Below are 12,352 nucleotides of genomic sequence, written 5' to 3' on the forward strand. Positions count from 1 at the left end.
CCGAACTACGCTCTGTGGCCAATGGTGTTCCTTGCCAGAGCCACCTAGCTTCACCTCTGACAAGGGGAAATTACTCTTGAAAAGCAAAAAAAGGGACAAAGATTGTAACCGCCCCATCAACTGACCTCAAACTGTTCCTCTGTTACAGGTAATTCAGATTCTGGACTTGAAAAATCTTCCAAGAGTTCAACCTCTAAAAATACAAAACAGCCATACAATATTCAATTAATACATTGAACTGAAATCTTATATAACTTATATATCTTCAACAATCGCTGGGCTAATGAAAACAGGCATGTTCCATAGAGTGAGCTATGAGGGTTATTTTTTCATGGCCATCTTTTATTTCAATTTCAAACTGTCAAGGGAAGAAATGAAATGAAATGAAATGGGGTTTAACATCCTACTGTTCTGCTCTGGGCTAATGAAGACGGGCATACACCATACAGTGTGCTATGAGGGAAATTTTGCCCGGGCAGCGGCACTATCGCCTACTCTTATATCGAATTCCAACTGCCAGGGGATCTTTTACGTGCGTTTTCCAATATATACACGGGACCTCGGTTTTTCGTCTCATCCGAAGGACTAGACAGCTGTGCTTGTCAGGCCCTCCGTCCTGCATCACTGACAAGGGGGGAACCACATGTCAAGGGAAGAACTTGGATGCTTTCATCCTGCATCATTGAGAAGTAAGAATTAGACCAACACCGGGACCAGACCTGGAACCTCCTGGTAGGTCAAATTATTACAAAACAATCATAACAAGCCAACAGTGAGGCTGATGTCCCCCCGCCAAAATCCAAAATTAAATAGATGACACATATTAATTAATAGCGCATTTATTTTTTTAAAAAAGTATCAAGCAATCAAACTGCTTATCAACTATACACTTAGTTTCATCACTCTCTATCAGATAGAATCAAAGTTATCTTGTCCAAACAAAGCATCGACCAATGTAATTACTTAGCTCTGCTTAGCTTTAGCTCGAATTGTTACTCATTGAACTCAGTAATGAACATCTACATCAAGTTTAAACATTCTACCTCAATTAAAAGCAGAGTTGTTATGTTCCAAAGTCTTGACAAATCAAATTCCTTATTGCTCCTTAGCCTAAGCAGAAAATTCTCATCATCGAACTTGGTATGATGAATCTATGCCCGTGCCCCAAAGCATCAACCAATCAGATTGCTTATCTCTGCTTACCCTAAGCATACAGTGTTTATCATCGATCTCCATCAATGCAATGACCAATAAACACCTACACCAAGTTTGAACATTCTAGCTCAATTAGAAGCTAAGTTATTGTGTCCCAAAAACTTTGACGGATAGACAGACAGACGGACAAACCCATTTTAATAGTCCACAGCCTTTCGTTGAAAGGCAGGGACAATTAGGACTGACAAAAGACTTATCCTTCATGAACAGTAATACACTGTAATATTTATTAGTAACTCAATTACTTCTGAGGAGAAAACTTCTGAAAACATAACATAACACAACACAGTTCTATGGATAACAATCAGTATATTATATACACATGACTTTCAACAAGAATTCACTGGTCGTTATCAAGCATACAAATTACAAATGAGGAAAAAAAATAAATTGTGACAGTGTTATATATAGGTACATTGAAAAATAATAAGAGAAACCAGTGAATTCTCGTCTAACCATCGTGTGTATATAATATAGTGATTGTTATCCATAGAACTGTGTTGTGTTATATTATGTTCAATCTCTAAATGCCATTCAAAGATTATATTCTGAAAACATGATTCGATTGTCATGTCTGCTTTATTATTGGTTGATACTATTCATCGCTAACAGTATTAAATTTTCTTTTCTTCTCCGCAGATAAAATAGTTATTAGATCACACCTAGTTTGTCTTCTAAAACATGTTGCTATATTATCACTTGAGACTTGCATAATAACCTATTATTTACCTGATTCTATTGCAAGTTTTTCAACCTCTTCAATAACCTCCGTTGTCATGGCAATTTGAACTTCAACCTCAGCAAGTTGATTAACAAGTTCAACCGAACTACCATTATGTGACATCATCTCTTCTAAAATTCGCTTTCTGTAACATAAACATTATAAATATATAAATGCCTAGATAAATCATACTGAATGGAATGACCAAGGCATGGTTATTAGACAATCTGATTAAAACACAGATCTATATTTTGTTTCGTTTTTTTTACACTTTCGATGGCCTCTACTACATGAAGATCTGACCAGATGTGATGGGAGGTCGCATCAGAGGTCATACGAGCGGCTTTTGATCCTATGATGTTAGACATTTGATAAACCAATCAGCATTGATGTTTCTAGTGGGTTACCCACAGTTCCATGCAACTCACACCAAAAACTTGGAAAAACAGACCTTTTCATTGGCTATTGCCTCACATCAATAGGAACACAGGTTACATAACAATTCTTCCAGATCTGTGTTTTAATCAGATTGGGTTTTTAGAAAAATTCTAAGTCTGTGTTTTCTTATAAATCAGCTTTTCACTTCAAAATTTTGTCAGTCAATACATTGTTGACACAAGATATATTCTCCAATGAATGTGTAAGCATTTTTAGCATTATCCCTTTTCTAACGATACATTTTGAAGTGCTTGTACAAAAAAAATTGTAGAATTAACTGTATTTATTGGATAAATTCTCTGGTCAATAAATCAGCGGTGAAGAGTCCAAAAGGGTGTATCTAAGAATTTCCAAAGATTACGAAATAGAACCTTTTGCATTTCAAAATTTCCACAAATCAAGATACAACATTTGTACATATGATACCCAGAACAGTTCTAATTGGCGTAGAGATACGTACAGCTTAGTAAGAAATGTGCACATTAATTGAGAGATTTTAAAAATGCAAAAAAATGTATTTGACTAATTTCCCCCCGAGATACACCCTTTTGACACTTCACCGATGAAATGTAGAAGAAATGGATGCCTCACCGTTTAAATTGAATAGCTTTAAGCGTTAGCTGTAATTCTTCTAGACCTAAATTAGAATCTTCCAGTTCTTGAGCTATCTTAGCTGATAAATTAAAGTCCTCATCTTGTTCTTCATCACCCTAAATATAGAAACGTTTTTATATTAAAATGACAATTTAGTAAGCCTTCTTCTCAGTTAATAACTGGATTTAGAACATTCTGGTTGTTAGTTCTGACCCTGTTCAAAAACTGTCACCAATTTTACACTTTGATTTTCTTACATCAAAAATTAACCAATGTCCTCCTGATATTCTGACAGCAAAAATTCACCAATTTCCCTTTTATATTCTGACAGTACAAAAACACTAATTGTAACACAGATTCTCTGATAGCAAACCATTCATCAGTTTTCCATCTGATTTTCTAACATTTCACTTGAATTCTTTGACAGTTATCACAGAGATTACTTTAAACCCACGAGAAAGGATCTAAAAGATTAATTGTGCCTTTCAAAATAACCACTTTATTGCCCAAGTAGTGAAGAAAGCAGGGGAAAATAACGCAATGAAATGAAATGGGGTTTAACGTCCTACTGTTCTGCTCCTGACTAGGCTAATGAAGATGGGCATACGCCATACAGTGCGCTATGAGGGGAATTTAGCCCGGACAATGGCACTACGGCCTACTGTTATATCATATTCCAACTGCCAAGGGATCTCGGTTTTTTGTCCCATCCAAATGACTATACGTTGTCCCATGCCAGGCCCTCTGTTCTGTACCACCGACAATGGAGAACCAAGCCGGAAAATCTGGATGAACTTTCTCGGTCCAATGCTGAGATCAAACACCCGACCTCCAGGTTAGCGAGCCAACGCCTTACCCGCTTAGCCACCGTGACCCCCAGTAGCAATAACATTTTGTTTCCTCTGAAGAAAATTTGGCAACTATGTTGCTAGATGTGAAAAGTTAGCAACGATATTGAGACATTTGAAAGTTTAGCAACTGTGTATTAAGATTTAAAAATTTAGCAACTGTGTATTAGGATTTGAAAATTTAGCAACTGTGTTTTCTGAATCTAAATGGATCAGATGTTTAGATCTGTAATTTTCATATTTTTTTACCTAGGGCACACAGACTAATTTTTTCCATACAAGTGCTCCAATTTTTAATAGCTCGAAAAAATATACTCGTTTGCCCATAGTTTAAGCATCCTAATCATGTGACATTTTTCTACCAATAAATTAATCATATTTACCTTCCAATAGCCATCTTCAGGATCAAAAGATTGAATAATATCCAAAATGGCGGATTTTAATTCCGTTGATGGATGGTTGAATAAGTCCAAAATCTTTGGTAATCTATGGGGGGAAAAAGGACAAATATTGGAAATATTAGGATATGTGCTTCTGTACCAAAATGGCTAATGATGAGATATTTGTTCTAGGACGGTGGTGTTTCCACCTACTCTTCGTCAAATTTTAACTGCCAAGGATTAATTAACACGCACGTCAATGTGTATACTGTGTATATGTCCACTCTACACAAACTAGGTCATTTCGGGACTAACATATCGTTCAATTTTGTTTTAATAATTTGTTTGCGCTGTGGGGTCTTTAGCCGTGGAAGGAAACTTGAGGACCCAGAGAAAACCCACGAGGTTGAACAGGTGACCCTATTCCTTGTCATGTACAAGCAGGGAATCGAAGCTACGCCACTTGACTCAATAACAGATCTTCTGATTCAATACACATGCCTTAACCATCGGCCACCCAACCCCTCTTCAAAGGAGAAAGCGAGGAGAAAGAGCGGGAGAGAGCTTAATTTCCACTCGACACAAACTAGGTCATTTTGGGACTTACATATGGTTCAACTTTAGTTCAATAATTCGCTTGCACGTAGGGGTCTTTAGCAGTGGGAGGAAACCGGAGGACCTGGAGAAAACCCAGGAGGTTGGACAGGTGACCCTACTCCTTGTCACATACAACCAGGGAATCGAAAGAAAGCGAGGAGAGTTATTCAGTAGAACGGAGTAGTCATAGTTTTCTGGCAACAAATAACAAAGGGAATCAGTGGTCAATAGGAAGTAATTCTGAGTAACAATAACAGAGTCGGTAACAATCCATCAATGTAAATGTTGACACTCAAACCACCGAGTTCTCTTCCCAAACCCTCTAGGTGGAAGTGTCTCTTCCCGCCCTGTACAAATACATATGTATATAAGGTAAGTAACGGTAAATATTATGATTATGAATACAATAAAGGCTAACAGGGTTTAATCTCTTATTTGTCTGCACAAACCTGACTAATGGAGATGGGCATATAAAAACATTAAGGTTTGTTATGAGAGAAAGCAAAGATTCTAAAATCAGGCAGGCCATTTTGATTCTTTTAATCCTCATAATGTATGGTGTTAGATATATTGCCTCCACTAAAATATTTTATGGCTATGTTATCTTTCAAATCATGAATGTTATTTTAGTATGTGGATTTATATGGTCCACTAAAATATTTACAATTTTCTAAAACAGATAAAAAGATAACTTACTCATTTAAAGCATACAATGTAAGTGCTTGTTTATTACTATCTACAGAACTAACTCCATACCTGTAATTCAAATAAAACCAGCGGCTGCCAGGCAGGATACGCCCACATTTTCGAGAGATGGATAGAAAACAAGCTAAAACGAAAGTGATTTTTCCTACAATCAAGGGCCATAATTCATAAAGTTACGGTCCGATATGCGCGAATATCGAAAGGAACCGAGATCTTTGTGTTATAAACTTACATTTCAAGTTTCAACAAAATCGGATAAAAATTGTGACCTCTATACGGTCCACAACCTTGATATACCATATTTTTACGCTATTTGAGAACAAAGGGCGGCCATTTTGTCTGTCAGTTTTGGGCCGATTTTCACATAATTCGAACTCAGCCGTCCTTAGGGTGTAACAGTGATATATTAACACGTTTTTTTAAATCGGATAAAAATTATGACCTATATAGGGTCCACAAGCCAAAAAACATGTTTTTGCGTACTATCAGGGGCCATAATTCAGGAAGTTACAGTCCGATATGTGCAAATATCGCAAGATCTTTGGGTTATAAGCATACATTTCAAGTTTAAACCAAATCGGATAAAAATTGTGACCTCTACTGTGTTCACAAGCCAAAAACGTGATTTTTCGTACAATCAGGGGCCATAATCCATGAAGTTACGATCCGATACATGCCAATATCGAAAGGAACCGAGACCTTAGGGTGATAAACCTATATGTCAAGTTTCATTGAAATCGGATAAAAATTGTGACCTGTAGACTGTTCACAAACAATTGTGGACGGACGGACGGACAGGGGCGACGACAATATACGTCCACATGAAAATGTGGGCGTTTAACAAATTGAGATTATCAAACCTACAAAGTTATAGATGTCAACATCTAGATATATACCATAATAATTTCTTTCTGAAGCTAACAATCCTTTCAGATATATACTCATGCTAACAACTCTTTTAGAGATATGCTAACAATCCCTCAGATACCCATGCTAACAACTCAAGATAACAGAGATATATATATACTCATACTAACAACTCATACATACATTCTTATGCTAAAAAATATTTCAGGCATATACTCATGCTATCAATTCATTCAGAGATATACTCAGAGTAACAATGCTTTCAGAGATATATATACGCATGCTAACAATTCATTCAGTTATACTCATACTAACAATTCATTCAGTCATATACTCATGCTAACAATTCCTTCAGAGATATACGCATGCTAATAATTCATTCAGAGATATACTCATGCTCACAAATTATTTCAGAGATACACTCACACTAACAATTCCTTTCATGCTAACAACTCTTTCAAAGATATACTCAAGCTAATCACTCTTTCAAAGATATACTCATGGTAACAACTCTTTCTATACTCATGTTAACAACTCTTTCAAGGATATACTCACACTAACAATTTTCGTTCCGACTAATGATCGCCCGAATACTCACGCTAATAATTCTTGGAATAAATCATTATGATCACTTCTTATTACTTTTACTTTAGTACAGGTCATGTCTTTCTTGATTAGCTATCAATAAAATAATATTCAAGATGCGAGATATAATGTCACTTAAAGGGACAGTCCCAGATTTTACATGAATCCAGAAATTAAAGATTGTAATTCAAACTTCATAATGGGATATTATAGTCTGGCCCCTGAGTTCACAAAGTATTCTCAGAATTAAGTTAAGAATTATTGATGTATTTGCTACATTAAAACAATAAATGTTTAATAACTTAAGCAAGTGTACTGATGTGGTTAGCGAGGCACTTACATAGCATGGAATTAGGGGATTTGTGGCCAACCTCTCAAGGAAACCTTTTAGATAGTGGCACAGGACTAGGTGAAGGTCTTTCACCATATAATAAAATAAACATCCTAGTTTTTCTGCTTCAATGCTATATATGAGAGAGAGAGAGGAATGGGGTTTAAAGTCCACTCGACACAAACTAGATCATTTCAGAACTAACACATTGTTTCAATTTTATTTCAATAATTCACTTGCGCATAGAGATCTTTAGCAGTGGGAGGAAACCAGAGAACCCAAAGAAAACCCACGAGGTTGGACTGGCGACCCTTCTCCTTGTCACGTACAACCGGGGAAATCGACACCACGGCAGTTGACTCAATGACAGACCTTATGATACAACGTGCAACCCCCCTGCTATTAGATAAATGTTGCCCAGGCTGCAGCATTTCCTCCTGCTATTCTTTGACTTTCAATGAACATTGTTTTATATGCATGCCATTTTGTAATCTGTGCCTCGTACGGGTCCTCTTTCCTACACCATTTTCTCAACCAAAACCAGTCTTACTCACTGGAGGCCTTACAAATAGTTTAATGAATGTTTTTCTTCTTAATGGGATATTTAAATTCAATCTGACCTTATGACGTCAGACATTGATAGCTTTGACGTTTTCAGTGGTTTACCCACTGTTAATCCTCACACTATCTAGAACGCAGGTTATATAACAGATGGTTTCATTGTTAATCCCTCACACTATCTAGAACGCAGGTTATATAACAGACGGTTTCATTGGTTAATCCCTCACGCTATTTAGAACACAGGCTATATAAGAGATGGTTTCATTGTTAATCCCTCACGCTATCTAGAACGCAGGTTATATAACAACTCTAAAACGAAAGTTTGAACTATTAAAAACAAAATGGGATGTGTTTTAATCAGATTGATTAAAATTGTAGAAACTTACCTCTGATGACAGAAGATCTTTATGCCAAAATAATGCTGATATCTCCGCTGACAATAAATATGATTCTCCATACAGGTTAATAAGATGAAACATATGATCTTCTGTAGCATCAATACTGTCCACAAAAACATGAATATTGCATTTATTTTTAAATTCAACTGGGTCATTTTATAATAAGTAGTAATTGTATTCCATAGAATTGTGACCTGTATAGTCCAGTTCAATTACTAAATGCCATTGAAACAATTTATCAAACCTAATAATAATAATGATATTTGTATCTCGCAACTATTCAATCCACTAGGCGCTAAAAAATGTCCTCACTTTGGAGTGTTAATGATAGTGATTAAACAACCAAGTTTTCACTTTTGATTTAAAAACCGACACAGATTCACATAGTCAAATATTTTCTGGAAGTGTATTTACACAATTGATGCGCTATATCGAAAAGTTCTGCATCCAAATGATTTCAAATTATAGGCAGGTACATCTAATAATAGTTTCCCTTCTGACCATTTAGGTGGATACAATACTAGATTTTGAATGTAACCTGGCGAGATTTGTTTATCGATCGTTAGGTTAACGATAAGATTTTTAAAGTTGATCCTTTCTCGAACACAAAGCCAATTTGTTCAAGACTTGATTTAGTTTTTGACAATGTAAGCAGCGCGGTTTTGTAATCTTGGGTGTTTTGAAATCTGTTCGTTCGTATTACCAGTTCGTAACGAATTACAATGAAACGTTTGTGAATTACTGTTCGAAACACTCCCTTTAATATAAAAGAGAAAACTTAAAGGCTTAGAAAGTAAACTTACATTTTAACAGATCGAGGTCCAGGTGGGAGATCTCGAGGTGATATGGGATTAGATGAAGAGAGATTATCCTCTGTGTTGGTTGTCAGGGTGATTGTATCCGTGACAGCAGGAGTATTGTTAGAAGGATTGTTAATACCAAATAATATATCATCACCTGGTACCTACAATTTACACAACAAGAAATATTATCAATTCTTTAAATGGTATCTAGAGATAAACAAATTAGGTCATTTCGGGACTAACATATGGTTCAGGTTTATTTCAATAATTCGCTTGTGCATAGGTGTCTTTAGCAGAGGGAGGAAACCGAAGGATCCTGAGAAAACCCACAAGGTTGGACAGGCGACCTTACTCCTTGTCACGTACAACCAGGGCATCGAAACCATGCCAGTTGACTCAATAACAGACCTTATGATACCATTCGGCCATCCGCCCCCCCTTAAATTATATCTAGAAGTACAGTTAACTATTCACAATAAGACACACCACAACATGTGTATATAATATAACTACTTCTTTGTTATTAGTATCTTTACACATACTGGTCATGTTAACTTGAAAAGGCAGACATATCCATCATACCTTGTGTTGTGTTTTGTTGTGAGAAGAAACATTATCACAGTTAATTAACTTTATGCTGGGAGAGAGAGAGAGGGAGGGAGAGAGAGAGAGAGAGAGAGAGAGATGAGGTTTAACGACCACTCAACACAAACAAGGTCATTTTGGGACTAACATATGGTTCAATTTTATTTCAATAATTCGCTTGCGCGTAGGACTAGGACTCTTTAGCAGTGGGAGGAAACCGAAGGACCTGGAGAAAAGCCATAAGGCTGGACAGGTGACCCCACTCCTCGTCACGTACAACCGGGGAATCGAAACGCCAGATGACTCAATGACAGAACTTATGAACTTTGTGCTGGAAATGTACTAAAAATATCAAAGAACAAACAATGACAAGCAACAGAGGAATTGCACCTGACACAACTTTAATCTATGTCTAACAATGTCAGTGACAGGTAGCTTTAGATTGCCAATGACGTGAACTATGGATCTTTCTTTAAAATTCTGCCAGTGTGACATTTTTTCTTTAGATGCCATCGGCGTTCACAAGTTAGGTTAAAATCACTCGTATCCACAAATACTGTAAACAAAACCAGCTTAACTGTTCTGACAGAAGTTATGGTTAATTTTATACATGCCTACTTAGAAATACAAATTCCAGAAAAAGTGATAGAATGTGCATATCCAAAGATAGCTGAAATAGGCAAATTTAAACTGACCCTTTCAGACGGCATGATAAGCCAGCTCAAAGCCAGGCATGTAGCACCCTGTTTTTTTTTTTTTTCTTTTAAACTAGTTTATTTGCACCATATAGTTTTAACAATCTATAGCTTTCTTAAAATCAGTTTACCTAAAGTGCCTGTGACTAACGTAAGCTGAAGACCTTGAGACATCTATTCATCGAAATCCTTCTAGCAGACGAACAAATCTTATTGATTGGTTGCAATTATACACCACAGGTTTTGTTAAATGACAATCTAATTAAAATTTAATGTTTTTCAATTATTTTTATATTTTGTTTCTTTTTACATTCTGTACTTTATATTTTACAACTGTCTGTGTGAATCGGATTCATTTGTACGCTACAGAAAATATAACTTTCATGCGAGGTAGGAGAATTTTGCCCTAATCTTCGTCGATTTGCAACTATCTACGGTTCTTTTACATACTCTAAGGTGTACATCAATTGGTCCATCCAGAGTGAGAGAAATGGGGTTTAACGTCCACTCGACACAAACTAGGTCATTTCGGGACTAACGTGTGGTTCAATATTATTTCAATAATTCGCTTGCGCTTAGGGGTCTTTAAAAGTGGGAGGAAACCGGAGAAAACCCACGAGGTTGGACTGGTGACCCTACTCCTTGTCACGTACAACTGGGGAATCGAAACCACACCAGAACTTATAATACAGCGCGCACACACTAACCATTCGGCCATCCAACCCCCCTCAGTGGCTTAGATACTTTGTGTTTAGCATTACAGATTTCATAAATGATGCTATTATCATTATTAAATTGAAAATATTATTTCTTGCACAAAAAAAAAAAAAAAAAAATTCCCTACACAAAAAAACAAAAACAAACTGTCAAGTTAATGTAAATAGTAATTCATCAGAATTCATTATATTACAATCTGATTAAAATACAGATCTATATTTCGTTTTGTTTTTTTATACTTTCGACGGCCTACACTACATGAAGTAGTAAAGACAAGTAAACCGAAATTTTGAACTATAAAAACGAAACGAAATAGGATCTGTGTTTTAACCAGATTGATTATATTATTATTAGACGAAAATAGTCACACACAATAGTCACACACAAAAATAAACTGAACAAGTTATAATATATCATTCAGAGATAATCATCTATTATGTTTATTTCAATACATCATGTTTCTATTTTCTGCAATTCTTCACAAATCGATCGAAAAAAGTTTTAAATAAAAATAAAAAAAATTCTTAACAAGAGTTACATTATTATATGATAATTATCAAATTGAACATTTTTTTTCTGCTACGAAAGGAGAATTTTCTTAATGCAACAGATCAATCAAATTAATATTTTATCAATGAAAAATTCTGGAATGTCAGGTTGCCAAGACAAATAATCGCTCTCAATACAAACATATTGTTAAAGTAGCAGTCCCAGATATAATTTTGTGTCATGTAAAGAAATGAAATGGGGTTTAACTTTTCTGCACCGCCTGGCTAATGCCCCCATCAGACCGGGGTGGCGTCTTTACTGTGCTGCTGTGACCCGCACAGCGACTAGAAAATGCACAAGGCCGCCGACAAACTTGAACACAACCAGAGAAGATGTTCAAAAAAATTACAAACTTGAAAAAAGTCGCTTTCTTACAGCTTTCCAGGTCAGATCGCAGAACCTTGCAGTTTGTTTTGAACATGGAGACCACAGCATGATATCTTGTGTTTCCACCACGCTTTTACCATACTTATGGCGATCTGACAGGGGTATAATGAAGACGATCTTAGGCCATACTGTTTGCTACGGCATAACGGTACTCTTATTTAAATTTCCAACTGTCAAAGGTTCTTTAAAGTGGCCGCGAATGTGTACACAGAATCTCCATTTTCCATACCATCCAAACAACTACACACTGTCCTTGTGACCTGTACAACCGACAATGGGAAATGGTGCCTGGAAATCTCCAAGAACTTTCTGGACCAACACCAGGAGGCACCGCACATTGGATTCACGAAGCACATTTATACTCAGCCTTCTCAGT

General features: G+C 36.3%; 1 protein-coding gene across 1 annotated transcript in view; it reads right to left on the minus strand.

The window, feature by feature from the left end:
- Positions 1 to 6,792: 6,792 nt before the first annotated feature.
- The window catches only part of LOC126812126 (tudor domain-containing protein 5), a 59,208-nt gene continuing 53,648 nt past the window's right edge, over positions 6,793 to 12,352 (minus strand). Inside the window, exons 14-16 of the mRNA XM_050538385.2 lie at positions 9,044 to 9,204; positions 8,229 to 8,343; positions 6,793 to 7,043 (exon numbers count right to left, since the gene is read on the minus strand). Coding sequence (XP_050394342.2) covers positions 6,960 to 7,043; positions 8,229 to 8,343; positions 9,044 to 9,204 — 360 coding nt within the window. The 3' untranslated portion in view covers positions 6,793 to 6,959. The remainder of the gene's footprint in view (positions 7,044 to 8,228; positions 8,344 to 9,043; positions 9,205 to 12,352) is intronic.

The sequence above is a fragment of the Patella vulgata genome, chromosome 1 (genome assembly GCF_932274485.2).
Source record: "Patella vulgata chromosome 1, xgPatVulg1.2, whole genome shotgun sequence".
NCBI classification, from domain to species: Eukaryota; Metazoa; Mollusca; class Gastropoda; family Patellidae; genus Patella; species Patella vulgata.